The sequence below is a fragment of the Odocoileus virginianus genome, chromosome 25 (assembly GCF_023699985.2).
Source record: "Odocoileus virginianus isolate 20LAN1187 ecotype Illinois chromosome 25, Ovbor_1.2, whole genome shotgun sequence".
Taxonomy (NCBI): Eukaryota; Metazoa; Chordata; class Mammalia; order Artiodactyla; family Cervidae; genus Odocoileus; species Odocoileus virginianus.
In genome coordinates, this window is record NC_069698.1 from 13,113,364 (window position 1) to 13,137,694 (window position 24,331).

A 24,331-nucleotide genomic window follows, 5' to 3' on the forward strand; every position below is an offset into this window, starting at 1 on the left:
ATCCACCTTTTCTGTTGACATAGGAATTAGGGCAATAAGAAGACTTGAAATTATAATGTCAATAATTTACCCTTCAAAATTCTCTTTTTATAAAGATTGGAGCTCTTCCTCAGGTTGCCCCTATTTCCTCTGGGAAACAGGGACACATTCCTCTATGGGACATTCATTTCTATGTAAATGTCAGCTTTTATGATCTTGACTCTGAAACTCAGATTTCCCAAGAATATTTTGGTAATTCTATGGAAAATGTTTACAATGGAAAAGGCTTGTCTTTATGAATTTATGAAGAGTAATATATTTATCTGTGTGTGTGTATGTGTGCTCAGTTGTGTCCGGCTCTTTGTGACCCCATCAACTGTAGACTGTAGCCCGCCAGGTTCCTCTATCCATGGAAGAGGCAAGAATACTGAAGTGGGTTGCCATTTCCTTCTCCAATACATATGTAGGACACTCATATTTGACTCAGTATTCCCAAATAATGTACTTCAGTTTTTATATTAGAGGTCCTTAAAATAAATATCTAGTCATTTTATATATATATATATATGTTTGTGTGTGTGTGTGTGTGTGTATGCATTATATATATATTTTAAATTCAGCAATATTTTTCATGTGCCCTCCCAGTAGAGGGTATGTTTAAAATGTATACACAGATATGCTTAATTTATATCTTAGGACTTTTATGAAAATCACTAAGGATTAAGGAGAGGCCTGTTCCTCTTTAAATAAAATTACCTAGGAAAGCTAAGAAGAGAAATACCCATAGATTATCACTTCGTTGGTGCCTTTTCCCAGTGTCACGCTAAATCCGTTATTCTTTTGAAGTATCCAAGATATCTAAATCCTTTCCTCCTGTATATAAAGCATAATTTTTATGTAATGATACTTAAATTTACTCAGTGCCCCAGACTGTATACCAATCTCCATATGTTGAATGATCGACAGTGTCTTATATACCCAACACAAACTAGAATTGCTTATGTAAAATCTAGCATTGTTTTTGTTTCATGTGTGCATGCACAATTTCTTGTCTTTACATTTATTTGTTTTTAATTGGAGGATAACTGCTTTACAATATTGTGTTGATTTCTGCCGTACATCAACATGCATCAGCCATAGGTGCACACATGTCCCCTCCCTCTTGAACCTCCCTCCCATCTCCCACTAGGTTGTTGCAGCATCCCTCTAGGTTATTACAGCATACTGGGTTGAGCTCCCTGAGTCATACACTGGATATTTTGAGGTTTCCTGTGACTTATACTTCTGTAATAGCTATGGAGAGCTATGGGAAAAGAACCTGATTGATTCCAGTCCTACCTCCAGTTCAGTGACCTGGGATGGGTGAACTTGTTTTCAGTATCCTACCAAACATCCTTAATCAACTATTTGGTGTCTGAAAATTGAGATTTAATTTTGAAGAGCAGTTTACAAAGAATATTATTGAAATTCATTGTTTAAAAAAATGTGTGTCTCTTTTACCTGAATTAGTGTATCTACTATTTTACTCCTTCCTGGGAAATTTATGTAAGATTTCCTGAAGTATGTCACAGTATATTAATGCTAATAAATGAAAGTAAGCCATGCCTTTATATTTTAGTTTTCTAGCAGTTAGGAAGAGAGAAAATCCTTTAACTCTTAATATGGTTTATGAGAACAGATTTTGTTTTTCTTTTAAAGGCTATGTTCTGTTATTATTTAGTGATCTATAAGAACATCTTGACTGAGTTTCGGTTATATAAAGTCTTTGGTCAAAATGGTTTATTTCAATTCCAAACTCCTAACACCGGTGGGTAGTTTCCTTTAATTTTTGTTTTAAAATATTAAACATATGATACTTTATTGTACAGCTAAGATAGAAAAAACTTTCTGCATGCAGTCCTGAATGATATAATAGAATTATATTCTGTCCTTACCTGTGTGTTTTGAAGTTCTACCATATAACCAGAGAGGTCAGCATAAATTGCAATAAATTTTCTCATCCTAGTTTCCATAGTCAGTTTTGAGAATAGCTAGAATGATAACTAAATAGGTGAAATCTAACTTCAACAAAAATGCTCAATAATTCAGAAAATAAATATTACTTGACCTTAATATTAAAAGTAAAAGTGAACTAGAATATTCCTCTTACCTTGATTTCACTGAGAAGTGTTTTGTAAAACCTCCTAGTTTGCTTTATGGTTTAGGTCTACTAGAATTTCAGAATATAAACCTCTAAAGCATTTGAGATTAAAAGAATAAATTACTGGAAGGCTACTAATTGGCCAGTGTCAGTAATTATTTTCCATACAATGCAAATTTAAATGTTCCATCAAATGCTAAAGGGATTTCTTTGCCATGACTTCACTATATTTCTATGGGGAGATTATGTCACTATGACATACACCACCTAACTTTAATTAAAGGTGACCCATGGTTCAGGAAGATCTCTGGAGGAGGAAATGGCAACCCACTCCAATATTTTTGCCTGGAAAAGTCCATGGACAGTGGAGCCTGGTGGGCTATATTCCATGGGGTACCAAAGAATCAGACATGACTTGGTGGCAGCCTGCATGAAGAAACTAGATCAAAGTAAATGGCTTCCCTGGTGGCTCATCTGGTAAAGAATATGCCTGCTATGCGGGAGACCTGGGTTTGATCCCTGGGTTGGGAAGATCCGCTGGAGAAGGGAAAGGCTACCCACTCCAGGTTCTGGCCTGGAGAATTCCATGGACTGTATAGTCCATGCAGTTGCATAGAGTCAGACATGACTGAGCGACTTTCACTACACTTCACTTCAAAAGACCTTCATTAAAGTCAGTAAGGTAATTTGAGATCATCTTGCTGAATCTTACTTAACTGACATAACTTTTATGATTCTTTGCATCCTTTGGGTAAAATGTAAAATGTGCAGAAGAGTCAGTTGGTTTCACCTCCTACTGAAGGAATTAATATGTTTATAAGATTAATATGTTTTATGAAAGAAGATTGAATTTGGAGGTGTAGAAGATTCAGCCAGTATCAACTTCTTCCCCCTGTGAGTTGAATTTGGCCCCATGTCCACAAAAACAGTTTTGGAAACTTTGATGTTTTTAATATTGTATATTCTCACTATGATTTACTGAGATTGTTCTTTTTTTCTTTTAAGTCTACAGCAGCTACATTTATCTTTATTATGCTGTGTGTTAGTTGCTCAGTTGTGTCCAGCTCTTTGCGACCCCCTGGACGAAGCCCACAAGGCTCCTCTGTCTGTGGAATTCTCCAGGCCAGAATACTGGAGTGGGTTGCCATTTCCTTTTCCAGGGGATCTTCCCACCCCGTGGATCATACCCAGGTCTTCAGCATTGCAGGCAGATGCTTTACCATCTGAGCTATCTTTCAAAACAATGTAGTGAAAGTGTTAGTTGCTCGAGTCTGACTCTGCAATCCCATGGGCTGTGGCCTGCCAGGCTCCTCTGTCCATTGAATTCTCCAGGCAAGAATACTGGAGTGGGTTGCCGTTCCCTTCTTCAGGGGATCTTCCAGACCCAGGATCAAATCCTGTAGGGGTTTGAAATCTGTAGGCAGATTTTTTACTGTCTAAGCCACCAGGGATTCCCCCTTAATTCTAATAATTACTCTTCAGGATGCTATATATTTGTTAGTATATCTGTAATCATCACTCTTCCCCCAACCTCTATGAACTTAAGAAGGAAGAGATATCTCTGTTATGTTCATCCCTTTATTCCTAAGACTTGAATAATATGTGATACTTTGATGCCCTCAATAAATATTTATCCATTGATGACAAAAAGATAATGCCTCCTTGCTCATGTATTTGACATGGTTGTTGATTTGTTTTTAAACAAATAATTTCCCCTTATTTTGTCAGCCCTGATGCAGCACGGTCTCTCTGTATTATGCCTTTCACTTTGCTTTCTTCTGCTCACCTCGTGGCTCTTGGCCATGTGCAGTCCTTCACTCTTCCTCTGTGCACCTGCTTCATTAATTAATTAACCTGCTTATGTTTCCTCATCTAAAATATGTTCTTCTCAATCTCTATCACCCCAGTCTTACTCATTCTTGATCTCAAATGAGATCTCTTTCTTGAGGATTTTTCTAGTCCTCCTTCTAAATTAAAAAGTTTCCTTTTTCCTAGTTTCTGTGATAATAACATGCTTTTATAATGCATGTGACTTATCAGATATGAATTGTATGTGTCTTGATTGTAGAAGTAGTGGCTGAATATTCATAATTCACTGGTCATGTCCTACATCTTTTGGGTTTCTGACAAAATGAGCTAGATTCTTAATACAAGCTGCATTGATCTTTCAAATTTCAGTTCTGTTTAGCCTTAAATCAAGCATTTACAGTATACAGGGTATTGGAAGTGACTATATGTAGAATGAGCACAGGATTGGGAGTTCCTAGATTTTAGAAATGGCTCCTGACAAGAAGCTCATAATCTAGTGGGGAGAAGAAGAGTTATGTTGTTAACTAGTAGACAACTCAAGCTGTGATATAAAAAAGTACAAATATGCAGTGTGAAAATATGGAGAATAAAATGAATACAGACTTGAAGGAAAAAAGAAAGATTTTTCACTGGAAGTATCATATCAGGTGAACCTTGGTGGAGAAGTAGGATTATAATACGTGAAGTGCAGGTGGGAAAGCAGCAGCAGATTGGAAGCAAGTGGTAAATTCTGGAAGCTGGAAGTAGCAAGACCTAATTAGAAAGTGGATAGTAAATAATGTTGGCAGAAGTTTATGCATGCATGATATAGGAGAACTTACAGGTGCTATATAGTGGATGGGAAAATAGACTGGAAATTGTTCTGTTTGGGTCCTTCTCTGCTAATTCCCTGAACCCTCTCTTTCAGTAAGATCAAAACCAATGCTAAATGGCTGCTCCGACGAGCATCTAGTTATCTGCCTAAACATGCTGTGGTGTTTGGTATTATTGAAAATCTTCATGTTTGGTTCTTTGATAAAACTCACTGCTTCTGTCTTCCTGAGTGTTCCATCTCAATTTAAATGCTGGGTTGTGTTTCTCTCTGTTTTTACAATGCTTGTGTTCCCCTTGGTTCTGTACTTGACCAACTTCTTTTTCATTCTGGAGTTTTCCCCGGATTATCTCATTTACTTATATATTTCAACTATGTTCCATCTTCTGATGACTTCTCTATAGGAGAACAACAAGACTTTTTTTTGGTTTTAATTTATAACCAATTTTATTTTTGTTGCTTTTTATGTATTGCTGTTTTATTTTTTAGTTTTACTTTCTACTGGAGTATAGTTGATTCATAATGTTGTGTTAGTTTCAGGTTACAGCAAATTTATTCAGTTATACATATTTTTATCTTATCTTTTTCAAATACTTTTCCTGTTTAGGTTGTTGTTGTTGTTCAGGTGCTAAGTTGTGTTCAACTCTTTGGGACCCCATGGATTGTAGCACGCCAGACCTCCCTGTCCTTCACCATCTCCTAGAGTTCACCCAAGTTCATGTCCATTGAACTGTCCAACCATCTCATCCTCTGTCACCCCCTTCTCCTCCTGCCCTCAATCTGTCCCGGCATCAGGGTCTTTCACAGTGAATTGCCTATTGTATCAGGTGGCCAAAGTACTGGAGCCTCAGCTTCAGCATCAGTCTTTGAAGTGGGTATTCAGGGTTGATTTTCCTGGGGATTGACTGGTTTGCTCTTCTTACTGTCCAAGGGACTCTAAAGGCTTCTCCAGCACCACGATTCAAAAGCACCAATTCTTTTGTGTTCAGCTTTCTTTATGGTCCAGCTCTTACATCTGTACATGTACATGACTACTGGAAAGATCATAGTTTTGACTGTATGGACCTATGTCAGCAAAGTGATATCTTTGCTTTTTAACATGCTGTCTAGGTTTGTCACAGCTTTCCTTCCAAGAAGCAAGCATCTTCTAATTTCATGACTGCCATCACCATCCATAGTGATATTGGAGCCTAAGAAGAGAAAATCTGTCATTGCTTCCACTTTTCCCCCTTCTATTTGACATGAAGTGATGGGACCAGATGCTATGATCCTAGTTTTTTTAAGTTTTTTAAAAAACTTTTTCTTAGTTTTTAAGTTTTTTTAGTTTAGTTTTAAGTGAGCTTTTTCACTCTCCTCCTTCATCCTCATCAAGTGTCTCTTTAGTTCCTCTTCACTTTCTGCCATTAGAGTGGTATCATCTTCATATCTGAGGTTGTTGATACTTAGCAGTCTTGAATCCAGCTTGTGATTCATCCAGCCTGGCATTTCTCATGATGTGCTCTGCATATAAGTTAAATAAACAGGGTGACAATATACAGCTAGTCATACTTCTTTCCCAGTTTTGAACAAGTCAGTGGTTCCATGTAAGGTTCTGACTGTTGCTTTTTGACCTGCGTACAGGTTTCTCAGGAGACAGGTAAGATGGTCTGGTATTTCCATCTCTTTAAGAATTTTCCACAGTTTGTTGTGATCACACAGTCAAAGACTTTTGTGTAGTTAGTGAAACAGAAGTCGATGCTTTTCTGGAATTTCCTGGCTTTCTCTATGATTCAATGAATGTTGGCAATTTGATCTCTGATTCCTCTGCCTTTTCTAAACCCAGCTTGTACATCTGGAAATTTTCAATTCAAGTACTTCTGAGGTCTAACATGGAGGATTTTGAGCATTAACTACTAGCATGGGAAGCGATTGAAATTGTCTGGTAGTTTGGACATTCTTTGGCACTGCCCTTCTTTGGAATTGGGATAAAAACTGACTGTTTCCAGTTCTGTGGCCATTGCTGCATTTTCCAAATTTGCTGACATATTAAGTGCAGCACTTTAACACCATCACCTTTAGTATTTTATATTTTAAATAGCTCAGCTGTAATTCCATCACATCCACTATCTTTATTGGTAGTAATACTTCCTAAGGCCCACTTGCTTCACTTTCCAGGATGTCTGTCTCTTGGTGGTGAAGACCACACCATTGTGATTATCTGGGTCATGAAGACCTTTTTTGTGCAGTTCTGTATATTCTTGCCATCTCTTCTTAATCTCTTCTCCCTCTGTTAAGTGATTACCATTTCTGTCCTTTATCATGCCCATCCATGCATGATCTATCCCTTTTATATCTCCAGTTTTGAAGAGATCTTTAGTGTTTCCCACTCTGTTGTTTTCCTCTATTTCTTTGCATTGTTCATTGAAGAAGGCCTTCTTATCTCTCCTTGCTATTCTCTGTAACTCTGCATTCAGTTGGATGTATCTGCTCCTTTCTCCCTTGCTTTTGGCTTCTCTTCTTTCCTCAGCTATTTGTAAAGCCTACTCTGTCAACCACTTTGCCTTCTTGCATTTCTCTTTGGGATAGTTTTATTCGCTGCCTCCTGTTCAGTGTTTGTTCAGTCCATAGTTCTTCAGGCACTCTGTCTACCAGATCTAATCCTTTGAATCTATTTGTCGCTTCCACTGTATAATCATAAGAGTTTTCATTTAGGTCATACCCGGATGGTCTAGTGGCTTTCTTCACTTTTTTTTTTTAGTCTGAGTTTTGCTATAAGGAGCTGATGATCTAAATCACAGTGAACTCCTGGTCTCATTTTTTGCTGACTGTATACTATAGAGCTTCTCCATCTTTGACTGCAATAATGTAATCATTCTAATTTTGGTATTGAACATTTGGTGATGTCCATGTGTAGAGTCATCTCTTGAATTGTTGTAAAAGGGTGTTTTCTATGACCAGTGTGTTCTCTTGTCAAAACTGTATTAGCCTTTGCCCTGCTTGAGTTTGTACTCCAAGGTCAAACTTTCCTATTTTTCCAGGTTTTTCCTGACTTCCTACTTTTGCATTCCAATTCCCTTTGCTGAAAAGGACATCTTTTTTGTTTTTTTTTGGTGTTAGTTCTAGAAGGTCTGGTGTTTCTTCATAGAACTGATCAACTTCATCTTATTTGGCATTAGTGTTTGGGGCATGGACTTGGATTACTGTAATGTTGAATGGTTTGCCTTGCAAACCAACTGAGATCATAATGTTGTTTCTGAGATTGCACCCAAGTACTGCATTTCAGACTCTTGTTGACTATGAAGGCTGCTTCATCTCTTCTTTTTTTTTTATTGTATGATTTAATTTAATTTTTTTTAATTTATTTTTTTTTATTAGTTGGAGGCTAATTACTTCACAATATTGTAGTGGTTTTTGTCATACATTGACATGAATCAGCCATGGATATACATGTATTCCCCATCCCGATCCCCCCTCCCACATCCCTCTCCACCCGACCCCTCTGGGTCTTCCCAGTGCACCAGGCCGGAGCACTTGTCTCATGCATCCAACCTGTGCTGGTGATCTGTTTCACCCTAGATAATATACATGTTTCGATGCTGTTCTCTTGAAACATCCCACCCTCGCCTTCTCCCACAGAGTCCAAAAGTCTGTTCTATACATCTGTGTCTCTTTTTCTGTTTTGCATATAGGGTTATCGTTGCTTCATCTCTTCTAAGGGATCCTTGCCCACAGTAGTAGATATAACAGTCATCTGAATTAAATTCGCCCATTCCTGTCCATTTTAGTTCAATGATTCCTAAGATATTGATGTTCACTCTTGCCATTTCCTGCTTGACCACATCCACTTTACCTTGATTCACAGATGTAACTTTCCAGGTTCCTATGCTGTATTGTTGTATACAACATCGGATTTTACTTTCACCACCAGACACATCCACAACTAAGTATCATTTCTGCTTTGGACCAGCCACTTCATTCTTTTCGAAGCTATTAGTAATTACCCTTTGTTCTTCCTCAGTAGCATATTCCAACCCAGGGGTCTCATCTTTTGATGTCATATCTCTGCCTTTTTATACTGTTCATGGCGTTCTTGCTCCAAGAATACTGTAGTGGTTTGTCATGCCCTCCTCCAGTGTACCATGTTTTCTCAGAACTCTCTACTGTAGCTCGTCCCTCTTGGGTGGCCCTGTGCAGCATGGCTGATAACTTCATTGAGTTATAGAAGGCCCTTCACCACAATAAGGCAGTGATCCATGAAGGGTCCTGTTTAGGTTCCTACAGAATATTGAGCAGAGTCCCATGTTCTGTACAGTAGGTCCTTGTAGGTTAACTATTTTAAAATAGTAGAATGTACATGTCAACCTCAAACTCTCAATTTATCCATTCCTCAACATTTTCCCTTTGGTAACAATAAGTTTGTCTTCTAAGTTTCTGTTTTGTAAATAAATTCATTTATATCATTAAAAAAAAGATTCCTCATATAAGTGATATCATATGATATTTATCTTTCTCTGTCTGACTTACTTCACTTAATATGATAATCTCCAGGTCCATCCATGTTGCTGCAAATGGCCTTATTTCATTCTTTTTTTATGGCTGAATTATATCCCTGTGGTATATGTGTTCCATATCTTGTTTATCCATTCTTCTGTGGGTGCACATTTAGGTTGTTTCCATGTCTTGGCCATTGTAAATAGTGCTGCAGTCAACACTGGGGTTCATGTTTTTCTCTGGATATATGCTCAGTAGTGGGATAGCTCTATTTTTAGTTTTTTAAGGAACCTCTGTACTGTTTTCCATAATGAATGTACCAATTCACATTTCCACCAATAGTGAAGGAGGGTTCCCCTTTTGAAACACACTCTCCAGCATTTATTGTTTGTAGACTTTTGGATGATGGCCATGCTGACTGGTGTGTAGTGATACCTCATTGTAGTTTTGATTTGCATTTCTCTAATAATTAGCAATATTGATCATCTTTTCATGTGTCTCTTGGTCGTTTGTATCTCTTCTTTGGAGAAATGCCTATCTAGGTCTTCTGCCCAATGTTTAATTGGGTGTTTGTTTTCTTTAATATTGAGCTATATGACGTGTTTGTAAATTTTGGAGGTTAATCCATTGTCCGTCTCATCATTTGCAAATATTTTATTCTCCATAGGGAGACAGTAGAAACAGTGTCAGACTTTATTATTTTGGGCTCCAAAATCACTGCAGATGGTGATTGCAGCCATGAAATTAAAAGACGCTTACTCCTTGGAAGGAAAGTTATGACCAACCTAGATAGCATATTTAAAGGCAGAGACATTACTTTGCAAACAAAAGTCCATCTGGTCAAGGCTATGGTTTTTCCAGTGATCATGTATAGATGTGAGAGTTGGACTGTGAAGAAAGCTGAGTGCCGAAAAATTGATGTTTCTGAACTGTGGTGTTGGAGAAGACTCTTGAGAGTCCCTTGGACTGCAAGGAGATCCAACCATTCCATCCTCAAGGAGATCAGTCCTGGTTGTTCATTGGAAGGACTGATGCTGAAGCTGAAACTCCAATACTTTGGCCACCTCAGGCGAAGAGTTGACTCATTGGAGAAGACCCTGATGCTGGGAGGGATTGGGGGCAGGAGAAGAAGGGGGCGACAGAGGATGAGATGGTTGGATGGCATCACCGACTCGATGGACATGGGTTTGAGAAAACTCCGGGAGTTGGTGATGGACAGGGAGGCCTGGCGTGCTGCGATTCATGGGGTCGCAAAGAGTCAGACACGACTGAGCGACTGAACTGAACTGAACTGATTCTATTCTGTGGGTTGTGCTTTGATTTTGTTTATGGTTTCATTTGCTGTGCAACTTCTTCTGAGTTAAATTAGGTCCCATTTAGTTTTGTTTTTATGTCTCTTACTGGAGGTAATGGATTGAAAAAGATCTTGTTGCAGTTTATGTCAAAGAGTTTTCTTTCTGTGTTTTCCTCTAAGATTTTATAGTAGCTAGTCTTACATTTAAATTAGTAAATTTAATAATATATTTAATAAACTTAAATTGTTATATTTAAAATTAAATTTATTAAATTTAATAATTACATTATTGTTTTGATATTTAAATTTTTATGACTTTCTGCCTCATTTTTGCTTGATCAGAACCTGGTGTTTGTTGTTAATTCTATTCATGTGTCAGCAATTTACCTTGGAATCAGTCTAAGTCAGTGGCTTTCCTAATAACAAGCAAGAAAAGTAATAATATCAGAAAGAAAAAATTTATTTAAGAATATATTTATGTATTGAATTGTCATATATGATGGTCAGCCAATCAAACTGTATGGAAATATCAAATCCATAGTGATGTCAATATACATAGCATCATCTTCAAGTACTGATTTATAAATCACAAATTTATAGATACTGTATTTCAGAGAACTGAGAGAAAATTGAGTAATAATAGGAAAATGTTCTTGACTAGCAAATATATACTCTGTATGATTTCATATTCAAACAAAGCCTGTTGAACAAACTCAAAATTGAGAATCAAATGAAATGTAAAGACTACTTCTGTCACATGGTTTTTGTTAAGAAGAGTTTAATAATTGAGAACTTGGGATATGGGAGAATTTGCAAATTTTGCCTTGGGATTCCTAAAATTTGCCAGAAATATTATATGGAGGTGACCATATGTGTATTGACTTCAATTCTTAGCACTTGTAGAAAATTGTAACTTACTATACTCTGAAACTTAGTTTCATATAATTGTGACCTCAAGGGTAATTAGTTCATTCCTGATGAAACCTCTGGTAGCTTAGATTTTGAAATTTATTTACCACATTTTCTTCTTTTAAACTTGTTTTTTTGACTGATAAATCATCATGTGTTAGTAATTTAGTGTTATAACTGACATTGCCATTTCCATTTTCTCAATATTCCTTGATTTTGAAAAAAGTTTAATGACATTACAATCAGTTGTCCATATTTGACAATATTTCTTTCATAATGTTATAAATTCTTCTCCATATTTTTTATAACCTTTATAACTTCCTTATTTCTTAGACTATAGATTGGTTTAACAAGGGAATCACTAGAGTATAAAAAGTAGCAACAGGTATATTTTTATCATCTTTATTACCTGAGTTTCATCAAACATACATGAAAAGAAGGGAACCATAGAATATTGAGACAGAGAGAAAGTGGGACGCACATGTAGATAAGGCTTTGCCTTTTCCCTCTTTGGATTTCATCTTGAAAATTGTGAAAAGAATGAAAAGGTAAGAGATTATTACTATGGTAATAGTGAAGACTAAAACTGACCCTGCAAAGATGAGTACCATCAATTGATTGATAAAAGGATCCACACAGGAGAGGCTGTATAATGGAAGGACATCACAGAAAAAGTGATTGATTTGATGAGACCTACAGAAAGTTAGTCTAAACAGAAACCCTACATGAATCGTGGGATGAATGTTTCCAGCTGCATATGCCCCTGCAGTCATCTGAATGCAGAGTTTCTTTGACATCATGGTGTGGTACTGCAGTGGTTTGCAGATGGCCACATAGCGATCATAGGCCATTGCTGCCAGGAGAAAGCAATCTGCAGTTTCAGCAAGGCAGAGAAAATAAAATTGTGTCATGCATTCATAAAGGGAAATCAGTCTGTCTTTAGAAAAGAAGTTCTGTAGCATTTTTGGGGTAATGGCACTGGAACAAAAGGAGTCCATCAGAGCGAGGTTACCCAGAAGGATGTACATTGGTATGTGAAGACGATGCTTTGTGACTATCAATACCACAAGGCCAAGATTTCCCACCATAGTAATCAGATACAGGATAAGGAACACCAGAAACATAAGGGTCTTCAGCTCTGTATGATTTGTAAATCCTGTTAGGGTAAAGTCTGTTGTCAAGGAGTGGTTATCCTCAGTCATATCCACCTTTTCTCCTGACAGAGGAGTTGTGGAGATACAAGATTTGAAATTAGCATGAAAATAATTTTCCCTTAAAATTTTTCTTTTTATAAGGAGTGGAGTTCTTCTCTGGCTTCCTGTGTTTACTCTGAGATACAAGAACACGTAATTGTAGGCTACATTCTTTTTTGAGTAATATCAGCTTTTATGATTTTGTCTGTGAAATTCAAAATTCCCAAGAATATTTTTTTAATTATAAGGAAGATGCTCATTGTGAAAAAAAGCTTGTCTTTATGAATTTATGAAGAATAGTATACATAGTTAGGGCACTTATATTTGATTTGGTAGTCCCCAAATATTTTGTCTGAGGAGGCCATACAAATAGCTGTGAAAAGAAGAGAAGCAAAAACCAAAGGAGAAAAGGAAAGATATACCCATTTGATTGCAGAGTTCCAAAGAATAGCAAGGAGAAATAAGAAAGCCTTCCTCAGCGATCAATGCAAAGAAATAGAGGAAAACAATAGAATGGGAAAGACTAGAGATCTCTGCAAGAAAATTAGAGATACCAAGGGAACATTTCATGCAAAGATGGGCTCAATAAAGGACAGAAATGGCATGGACCTAACAGAAGCAGAAGATATTAAGAAGAAGTGGCAAGAATACACAGAAGAACTATACAAAGAAGATCTTCATGACCCAGATAATCATGATAGTGTGATCACTCACCTAGAGCCAGACATCCTGGAATGTGAAGTCAAGTGGGCCTTAGAAAGTATCACTACGAACAAAGCTAGTGGAGGTGATGGAACTCCAGTTGAGCTATTTCAAATCCTGAAAGATGATGCTGTGAAAGTGCTGCACTCAGTATGTCAGCAAATTTGGAAAACTCAGCAGTGGCCACAGGACTGGAAAAGGTCAGTTTTCATTCCAATTCCAAAGAAAGACAATGCCAAAGAATGCTCAGACAACCTCACAATTGCACTCATCTCATGCTAGTAAAGTAATGCTCAAAATTCTCCAAGCCAGGCTTCAGCAGAACCGTGAACTTCCAGATGTTCAAGCTGGTTTTAGAAAAGGCAGAGGAACCAGAGATCAAATTGCCAACATCCGCTGGATCATCAAAAAAGCAAGAGAGTTCCAGAAAAACATCTATTTCTGCTTTATTGACTATGCCAAAGCCTTTGACTGTGTGGATCACAGTAAACTGTGGAAAATTCTGAAAGAGATGGGAATACCAGACTATCTGATCTGCCTCTTGAGAAACCGGTATGCAGTCCAGGAAGCAACAGTTAGAACTGGACATGGAACAACAGACTGGTTCCAAATAGGAAAAGGAGTACATCAAGCTGTATATTGTCACCCTGCTTATTTAGCTTATATGCAGAGTACATCATGAGAAACGCTGGGCTGGAAGAAGCACAAGCTGGAATGAAGATTGCTGGGAGAAATATCAATAACCTCAGATGTGCAGACAACACCACCCTTATGGCAGAAAATGAGGAGGAACTAAAAAGCCTCTTGATGAAAGTGAAGAAGGAGAGTGAAAAAGTTGGCTTAAAGCTCAACATTCAGAAAACTAAGATCATGGCATCTGGTCCCATCACTTCATGGCAAATAGATGGGGAAACAGTGGAAACCGTGTCAGACTTCATTTTTTTTGGACTCCAAAATCATTGTAGATGGTGATTGCAGCCATGAAATTAAAAGGTGCTTACTCCTTGAAAGGAAACTTATGACCAACCTAGATAGCATATTGAAAAGCAGAGACATTACTTTGCCAACAAAGGTCCATCTAGTCAAGGCTATGGTTTTTCCTGTAGTCATGTATGGATGTGAGAGTTGGACTGTGAAGAAAGCTGAGTGCCGAAAAATTGATGTTTTTGAACTGTGGTGTTGGAGAAGACTCTTGAGAGTCCCTTGGACTGCAAGGAGATCCAACCAGTCCATCCTAAAGGAGATCAGTCCTGGGTGTTCATTGGAAGGACTGATGCTGAAGCTGAAACTCCAATATTTGGCTACCTCATGCGAAGAGTTGACTCATTGGAAAAGACCCTAATGCTGGGAAGGATTAGGAGCAGGAGAAGGGGACAACAGAGAATGAGATGGCTGGATGGCATCACTGACTCGACGGACATGGGTTTGGGGAGGCTCCCAGAGTTGGTGATGGACAGGGAGGCCTGGCGTGCTGTGATTCATGGGGTCTCAGAGTCGGACATGACTGAGCAACTGAACTGTACTGATACGTATAACTGAATCACTTTATTTTACTGAAACTAATACAAGAATGTTTATCAACTGTACTCCAATATAACATTAAAAGTTAAAAAAAGACAGATGTGAATAATAGTTGAATTGGTACTCAGTTCCATTGCTCAGTCATGTCATCCCCTTCTCCTGCCTTCAATCTTTCCCAGCATCAGGGTCTTTTCAAATGAGTCAGCTGTTTGTATCAGATGGCCAAAGTATGGGAGTTTCAGCTTCAGCATCAATCCTTCCAATGAATATTCAGGACTGATTTCCTTTAGGATGGACTAGTTGGATCTCCTTGCAGTCCAAGGGACTCTCAAGAGTCTTCTCCAACACCACAGTTCAAAAGCATCAATTCTTCAGTGCTCAGCTTTCTTTATAGTCCAACTCTTACATCCATACATGACCAATGGTAAAACCATAGTCATCTATACATGACTACTGGAGAAACACATCTAGTTGTGCCATCCTTAGCCAAAGCCCACCAGGTCCATCCTGTAAAGTCACATGCCTGAAGACTGTGAGTAAAAATACACATAGATTGTGCCAGATATTATGATACCATGGTAGTCACATACCATGACTCGAGGGAGAGACACTATCTTTTTTGTGAACATATTTTCAAATAAATGATACATATTTCCCAGATAGTTCTAGAAAGGAACTTTTTTTTTTTTTTTTTTGGTCTCATTAGCCCCCAATCAGTCACGTATTCTTCTCTTAACAGATCTCTGGTGTTCCAGTATTGCTTAGGGTTGGGGAGTGATGCAGAGGTTCATAGATCAAATTTTGGTATCCTTAGGAAAGGGAAACTAAATCAATGCATACAAGCCTGAAAACTAAAAATAATCATTAAAATAGAGACTATCATGGCTTCTTATAATTTTGGGTATGTAGATTTCTTTTGCTTATAAAGTATCTTATGACTGTAAAGAACTTTGTTTATATGGATTATATCTACCCATATTATAATGTTAGAAATTAAAACTAAGCAATTAAAATTTACTAATTCATTCAAAAATAAAAATAATAAGCCTATTACATTAATTTTCACAATTATATAAAAATATATTGAAGGAGGGCTCAGAAGGAGGCCTAAAAACTCTGCCAGAAAAACTTGACCTCAGTGAAATATTTATTGAAGTCCAAATGTGTCAGGTACCTTATTAAGTATTGGTGATATGGAATCAGTTACATCATGTTTGATATTCACAGGGAGAAGATAGGCTTTTGTTTTATTATCAACAGTTACAGTTTACTATTTATTTTCATTAAAATGTTTCTATCTGTGCATTCCACTTCATTTATTCTCCAGTTTCAGTTCTTCTCATCTAATACATGAATTATTGACATTATCCTTCTTGCTTTAAGTCTCTTTCTGATTAGCTGCAAGATCAGGTTTCTGAAATATACAATCATATTGCTCTGCTCCAAGGGAACTTCAGCCTCTACGATTAAGTCAGATTCTTTAGGGTGGCCTTTAAAATTCTCAGTAACTGATGCACCTTCCCTGTTTTCCCCACATTAACCCATAGCTCTCTCTGATTGTTTTGTTCACTTTTTGATTCCATCCCATGGTTCACCTCCCTCATCCTCATTCCCAGAGCCACTCTGTTTTCCATAAACATTGACATCAGTCATAACTATTTCTAATTTTCCTCCAAAAATCATTTTTCCCCCATTTTTAAGGTGCATTTTTACTTCTGATGCAACTTAAGAGCTAAATACCCTAGGCTGCAAGGATCTCCATTTTCTGAATTCCTAATCATGTAGGGAATAGGTAGTGCTGATTCAAATTCTGGCAGAATTTGATGAACTGGATGAACTTGGACAAGCTCTTTAATATTGCAAAGTATGAGATTTTTACTGATGAAAAGCATGAAAAGTCACATTTTATGAATTGAACTAAAGGTAATATATATGAAAGGTCTAATGTAGCTTCAAGCACATTTTCAGTAAATTATTTTTTCTTCCATATTTACATGTTAGTGTCAATAATATCATTGTTTAGATATTTAAGTTTTTACTATTTTCTGCCTCCTTTATGTCTAATAAGCACCTCCAACTTTTTGTTAATGATATGCATATACAGTAATTTACCCTGGAATCAGTCCAGATTGGTGGTATTCCTAATAACAAGAAAGGCAATAATATCAGAGAGAAAAAAACTTTATTTAAGAATATATTCAGAAATTTCACTGTCATATATTATGATCAATGAAACTACATGAAGATGTCAAATTCATAGTGATGTCAATATAAATAGCATCATCTTCAAGTACAGATTGATAGTATACCAAAGTACATATACTGTATTTCAGAGAACTTGAGTTTAAATTGACTCAGTCTAAAGAGAAAAAATTTTTATTAATCAATATACATTCTGTGAGATTTCATACTTAAACATAATCTTTTGAACAAACTAAATAATTGAAAGTGAAGTTGATATATGTTTTTTCTTCTGTCATATGCTTAAGAGGGCACTAATATTTGAGAACTTGGCTATGGGGAAGTTTGTAAGATTATGCCTTGGGATTCTAGAAATTTGCCAAATGAAGGTGCCCTTTATATGTATTGACCTCAATTCCTGGCATTTGCTGAATTTGTCGAAAATTGTAACTTACTATACTCTGAAATACAGCTTCTAGTTTAAATAATATACCGTGACACAATTGTGACCTCAGTGATGATTATTTAGTTTACTTCTGATGAAACCTAGTAGCTAAGATTTGTGAATATATTTTACCATATTTTCTTTTGACCTTGTTTATTTGACTGTTATGCCATCCTGTTAATAATTTAATGTTATTTGTGAGGTATCCATTTTCCATTTTCTCAGTATTTCTTGATTTTGAAAAAGCTTTAATGAAATTAAAATCCATTGAGGGGACATTTGTCTTTCGAAATGGTTCTCCCTTTGGGTGTGATGCCAGAATCATAGCGGATCCATATGGCAGGTTCTATTCCAGAAAGATGTACACTGTTTGAAAGATGCGCTGTACTACTGCAAGCAAATACAGTGATCAGGAGATGGTAAGGACGAGGAAAAAGGGACCTCTTCAGCTGTCTGAGTTCTGGGAAATCCTATAGTAACTCTGTTTTGAAGAAGTTTATCTTAACAATCACTTTTGTTCACATGGAATGAGATTTGTTGTAGAATGTTATGAAATCTTCATAATTTTCTTCATAATATTAATTACTTCCCTATTTCTTAGACTATAAATAAAAGGGTTTAATAAAGGAATCACTGAAGTATAAAAAATAGCAATGGGTATAATATCTTTATTCTCTTTGTTAACTGAATCTGGTCGAATGTACATGAAGAGAAGGGAACCATAGAAAATAGAGACAGAGAGAAAATGGGATGCACATGTAGATAGGGCTTTGCCTTTTCCCTCTTTGTATTTCATTTTTAAAATTGTGAAAAGGATAAAAAGGTAAGAGATTATGACTATGGTAATAGTGAAGACTGAAAGTGACCCTGAAACAATAAATATCATCAGTTTGTTGATATAAGGGTTCACACAGGAGAGTCTGTATAATGGAAGGACATCACAAAAAAAGTGATTGATTTGATGAGACCTGCAGAAAGTCAGCCTAAACAGAAACCCTACATGAATTGCGGGATGAATATTTCCAGCTATGTAGGCCCCCGTGGTCATCTGAATGCAGAGTTTCTTTGACATCATGGTGTGGTACTGCAGTGGTTTGCAGATGGCCACATAGCGATCATAGGCCATTGCTGCCAGGAGAAAGCCATCTGTAGTTTCTGCAAGGCAGAGGCAATAGAACTGTGCCATGCATTCATAGAGGGAGATCATTCTGTCTTTGGAAAAGAGGTTCTGCAGCATCTTTGGGGTAATGGCACTGGAACAACAGGAATCCATCAGAGCAAGGTTACCCAGAAAGATGTACATTGGTGTGTGAAGACGATGCTCTGTAACTATCAATGCCACCAGGCCAAGATTCCCCACCATGGTGATCAGGTAGATGGTAAGGAACGCCAGGAACAGAAGGGGCTTCAGCTCTGGACGTTCTGTAAATCCTATGAGGGTAAACTCTGTTGTCAAGGAGTGGTTATCTTCAGTCATATCTACCTTCTCTGTTGACACAGGAATCGTGGAGATACAGCATTGAAATTAGAGTGTCTATAGTTTTCCCCTTCAAATTTTTCTTTTTACGAGGAGTGTAGCCATTCTTAAAACTTCCCCTATTTCCTCCGGGATATAGAGACATGGACTTGTGGGAGACATTTATTTCTGTGAAATGTAAATTTTTAAATTTTGATTCTGAAATTCAGGATTCCCCAAAATATTTTTGTAGTTTTAGGGGGAATGCTTACGGTGAAAAGGGGTTGCCTTTATGAATTTGTGAAGAATACTATATATATCTATGGCACCCATATTCAGTATTCCCAAATAATGTGTCATTTTTTATAAGTGCTCATGTACAGTCACTGACATATGTCCAACCGTTTGTGACCCTGTGGACTGTAGCTCCCCAGGCTCCTCTGTCCATGGGATTTTCCAGGCAAGAATACTAGAGTGGGTTGCTATTTCCTCCTTCAGAGGCTCTTCCTGACTCGGGGATCAAACCTGCATCTCCTACATTGGCAGGCAGATTCTTTACCACTAAAGCCATCTGGGAAAACCCCAGTTTTTATATGAGCTCCTTAAAATAAATACCAAGTCACATATATATCTCATTCACCTAGAGCCAGACATCCAGGAGTGTGAAGTCAAGTAGGCCTTAAGCAGCATTACCACAAAAATAAGTAGCGGGGGTGATGGAATTCCAGCTGAGCTATTTCAAATCTAAAGGATGATGCTGTTGAAGTGCTGCACTCAGTATGTTGAGCCAATTTGGGAAACTCAGCAATGGTCACAGGACTGGAAAAGGTTAATTTTCATTCCAATCCCAAAGAAAGGCAATGCTAAAGAATCCTCAGACTAATGCTCAGTTGCACTCATTTCACATGCTAGAAAGGTAACACTCAAAATCCTTCAAGCTAAGCTTCAATAGTATGTGAACCAAGAACTTCCATATGTACAAGCTGGATTTAGAAAAGGCAGAGGAACCAGAGATTAAACTGCCTACATCTGTTTGATCATAGAAAAAGCAAGGAAATTAAAAAGAAAACAAAACATCTACTTCTGCATCATTGACTACACTAAAGCCTTTGACTGTTTGGATCAAAACAAACTGTCAAAAATTCTTAAAGAGATGGGAATACCAGACCACCTTACCTGTCTGATGAGAAACCTGTATGCAAGTCAAAAAGCAACAGATAGAACCAGACATGGAACAATGGATAGGTTCAAAATTGGGAAAGAAGTATGTCAAGGCTGTATATTATTATCCTGCTTATTTAAATTATATGCAGAGTATACCATGCAAAATGCTGGGCTGGATGAATCACAAGCTGAAATCAAGATTGCTGAGAGAAATAACAACAACCTCAGATATGCAGATGATATCATTCTAATAGCAGAAAGTGAAGAGGAACTAAAGAGCCTCTTGATGAAGGTGAAAGAGGAGAGTGAAAAAGCTGGCTTAAAACTCAACATGCAAAAAAATAAGATCATGGCTTCTGGTCCAATCACTTCATGGCACATAGATGAAGAAAAGGTGGAAACAGTTTATTTTATTTTATTTTCTTGGGCTCCTAAATCACTGTGGATGGTGACTGCAGCCATGCAGTTAAAAGATGCTTGCTCCTTGGAAGAAAAGCTATGTCATCGCTAGATAGGGATATCACTTTTGCCAGTAAAGGTCTGTATAGTCAAAACTGTGGTTTTTCCAGCAGTCATGTACAGATTAGAGAGTTGGTCCATAAGAAGGCTGAGCACTGAAGAACTGATGCTTTCGAACTGTGGTGCTGGAGAAGACTCTTGAGAGTTTCTTGGACAGCAAAGAGATCAAACCAGTCAATCCTAAAGGAAATCAACTTTGAATGTTCATTGAATGAACTGATGCTGAAGCTGAAGCTCCAATATTTTGGCCACCTGATGCGAAGAGCCAACTCATTGGAAAAGACCCCAATGCTGGGAAAGACTGAGGGCAGGAGAAGAACAGGGTGACAGAGGATGAGATGGTTGGATGGCATCACCGACTCAGTGGATATGAATTTGAGCAAACTCTGAGAGACAGTGAATGACAGGGAAGCCTGGTGTGTTGCAGTCCATGGGATTGCAAAGAGTCGGACATTACTTAGTGACTGAACAACAACAAATGTGTGTGTGTGTGTATGTGTGTGTATAATCAGATATTTTTCATGTACTCTCCCAGTAGAGGCAATTTTTGAATAACATACACAGATATGTTTGATTTATATCTTAGGAATGTGTGAAAATCACTAAGGATGAAGGACAGAGCTGTTCATCTTTAAAGAAAATTACCTAAGAAAATAGCACTTGTAGATTTTCATCTCTTTCATCTCTTTTCACAGTGTAATGCTGCATCCATTATTCTCTTTGAACGTGCTTAGATATCTACATCTTTATATAAAGATAAAGCATAGTTTTTTTTACATTTGCTTTATATAGGCATAGTTTCTTCTTTATATAAAGCATAGTTTTTTATAATAATACATAATAAAGTTTATTCAGTGTCCCAAACTATGCCAGTCTCCATTTTTCTGAACCATCAAGTGTTTTTTTTATATCCAATACAATCTAGAATTGCTTGTGTAAAATCTAACTTTGCTTTTTCCATATGTGTATGTGTATTTTTCCTTTTATATTATAGGTATTTTGAGATATTCTGTAACTTATACTTCAAAAACAGTTGTAGAGTGCTATGGGAAAAGAGCAGGATTGATTCCAGTCCTACCTCCAGTTCAGTGACCTGGGATGGGTGAACTTGTTTTTAGTATCCTACCAATGATCCTTAATGAACTACTTGGTATCTGCAGGTTGAGATTTAATTTTGAAGAACAGTTTACAAAGGATATTATCAAAATTCCTTGCTTAGAAGTATCTGTGTATCTTTTATTTGAATTAACATGCCTACTATTTTCTGTTTCCTAAGAAAGTTATGTAAGATTTTCTGAAGTATGTCATAGTGCATTAAAAGTAAATAAAAGTAAGCCACGCTTTTCTACTTTAGTTTCCTAAGACTTAGAGAAAACCCTTTAAATCTTAATATGATTTGTGGGAACAAATTTTGTTTTTCTTTAAAGAGCAACTTTCTACTATTATTTAGCAACCTTCAAGACATATTGACTGAGTGTCTAATCATATAAATTCTATGGTCAAAATGGTTTATTTCAAACTATGGGAACTGTCTGAAAGTTTTATTTATTTTTTGTTTTAAAATATTAAATATATGCCACTTTATTATTCATCAAAGATAGAAATAACTTTATATGTACAGGTCTGAATTATATAACAGAATTATATTGTCTTTACCTGCATATTTTGAAGTTTTACCTTATAATCAGAGAGGTCAGCATTAGTTGCAATAAATTTTTTCACCCTCTTTCCCATAGTTTTCAGTTTTGGAAATAGCTAGGATGATAACTAAATAGTTGAAATCTTGCAATAACAAAAATGCTTAATAATTCAAAAAATAAATGTTAATTTATGTTAATATTAAAAGTAAAATAGAAACATAAATAAAAGTAAAAGTAAAATAGAAATTTCTTCTTACCGAGATTTCACTGAGAAGTCTTATATAACGCCTAGTTATTTGCTTTCTGGTGTTAGGTCTACTAGAATTTCAGAATATAAACCTTAGTCTCTAAAACACTTGGGATTAAAGAAATAAATATCTGGGAGACTACTAATAGGTTAGCATCGGTAATTATTTTCCATACAATGCAAATTTAAATTTTCCATCAAATGCTAAAGGGATTTCCTTGTAATGATTTCATTGTGTTTCTGTAGGGGAGATTAGGTCACTATGCTCTAGCTACCAAAAGTTAATTAAAGATGACCTGTGAAAAAATTAGGTTAAAGTGAAAGACCTTCATTAAAGTCACCAAGGTAATTCGAGGTCATCTTGCTGAATCTTATGTAGCTGACCTCATTTTTCACATCTCTGCCTTCATTTTGTAAAATGTAAAATAAGCAGAAGACTCAGGTTGGTTTCACCTTCTGTTGAAGTAATTAATATTTTTATGGCTTTAATATTGTTTGTGAAAGATGATTTAATTTGGAGATGATACTAAATGGTGTTGAAGATGTAGCCAGAGTATCAGCTTCTTCCCCCTGTGAATTGAATTTGGTCCTGTGTCCTCCTCAACCCATACTGGAATCTTTGATACTATTATTTAGTCCCAGATATGAATTACTGAAGTTGTTCTTTCTTTTAAGTCTTAACCAGCTGTTTTGTCTTTATTATGATGATTCCTCCTTTGGTCTAATAATTACTCTCCTGGAGGCTATATATTTATTTGTGGTTGTTCAGTCATTAAGTTGTGTCCCACTGCTTGTGATACCATGCACTGTGTAGCACAATTTCAAACTACCACACAATTGCACTCCTTTCACATGCTAGGAACGTCATGCTCAAAATTCTTCAAGCTAGGCTTCAACAGTATGTGAACTGAGAACTTCCAGATGTACTAACTGGATTTAGAAAAGGCAGAGGAACCAGAGATCAAATTGCCAATATCCGTTGGATCATAGAAAAAACAAGAGAATTTCAGAAAAACATCTGCTTCTGCTTCATTGACTATACTAAAGCCTTTGACTGTGTGGATAACAACAAACTGTGGAAAATTCTTAGAGATGGGAATACCAGACCACCTGACCTCCTGACCTCACCTCCTGAGAAACCTGTATGCAGATCAAGAAGCAACAGTTAGAACCAGACATGAAACAATTGGGAAAGGAGTATGTCAAGGCTGTAAATTGTCACCCTGCTTGTTTAAACTATATGCAGAGTATCTCATGTGAAGGGGCTTCCCTCCTAGCTCAGTCTGTAAAGAATCTGCCTGCAGTGCAGGAGAATGGGTTCGATTCCTGGGTCTGGAAGATCCCCTGGAGAAGGAAATGGCAACCTACTCTAGTATTCTTGCCTGGAGAATCCCCATGGACATAGGAGCCTGGCAGGCTACAGTCCAGCAGGTCACAAGATTCAGACACAACTTAGAGAAAAACATCCACCACCATATCATGCAAAATGCTGGACTGGATGAAACACAAGCTGGAATCAAGATTGCCAGGAGAAATGTCAATAACTCAGATTATAACTTATGGGAGAAAGCGAAGAGGAACTAAAGAGCCTCTTGATGAAGGTGAAAGATGACAGTGAAAAGCTGGCTTAAAACTCAACATTCAAAAAATGAAGATCATGGCATCTGGTCCCATCACTTCATGGCAAATAGATGCGGAAACAATGGAAACAGTGACAGACTTTATTTTGGGGGGCTCCAAAATCACTGCAGGTGGTGACCCCAGCCATGAAATTACAAGATGCTTGCTCCTTGGAATGAAAGCTATGACAAACCTAGACAGTGCATTAAAAACCAGAGATATCACTTTGCC

At 37.0% G+C, this 24,331-nt stretch overlaps 1 protein-coding gene and 1 pseudogene across 1 annotated transcript; both read right to left on the reverse strand.

Moving 5' to 3' along the window:
* Positions 1 to 11,691: 11,691 nt before the first annotated feature.
* Positions 11,692 to 12,614, reverse strand: LOC110123728 (olfactory receptor 5K3-like; annotated as a pseudogene).
* A 5,387-nt stretch (positions 12,615 to 18,001) lies between these two features.
* Positions 18,002 to 18,931, reverse strand: LOC110123727 (olfactory receptor 5K3-like). Its single transcript, XM_020871888.2, has one exon. It carries the CDS (start codon positions 18,929 to 18,931, stop codon positions 18,002 to 18,004), a length of 930 nt encoding a protein of 309 aa, XP_020727547.2.
* Positions 18,932 to 24,331: the final 5,400 nt, after the last annotated feature.

Coding starts and splice junctions, on each gene's coding strand:
- LOC110123727 (XM_020871888.2), bottom strand. CDS start 18,931: ATGACTGAAGATAACCACTCCTTGACAACAGAGTTTACCCTCATAGGA.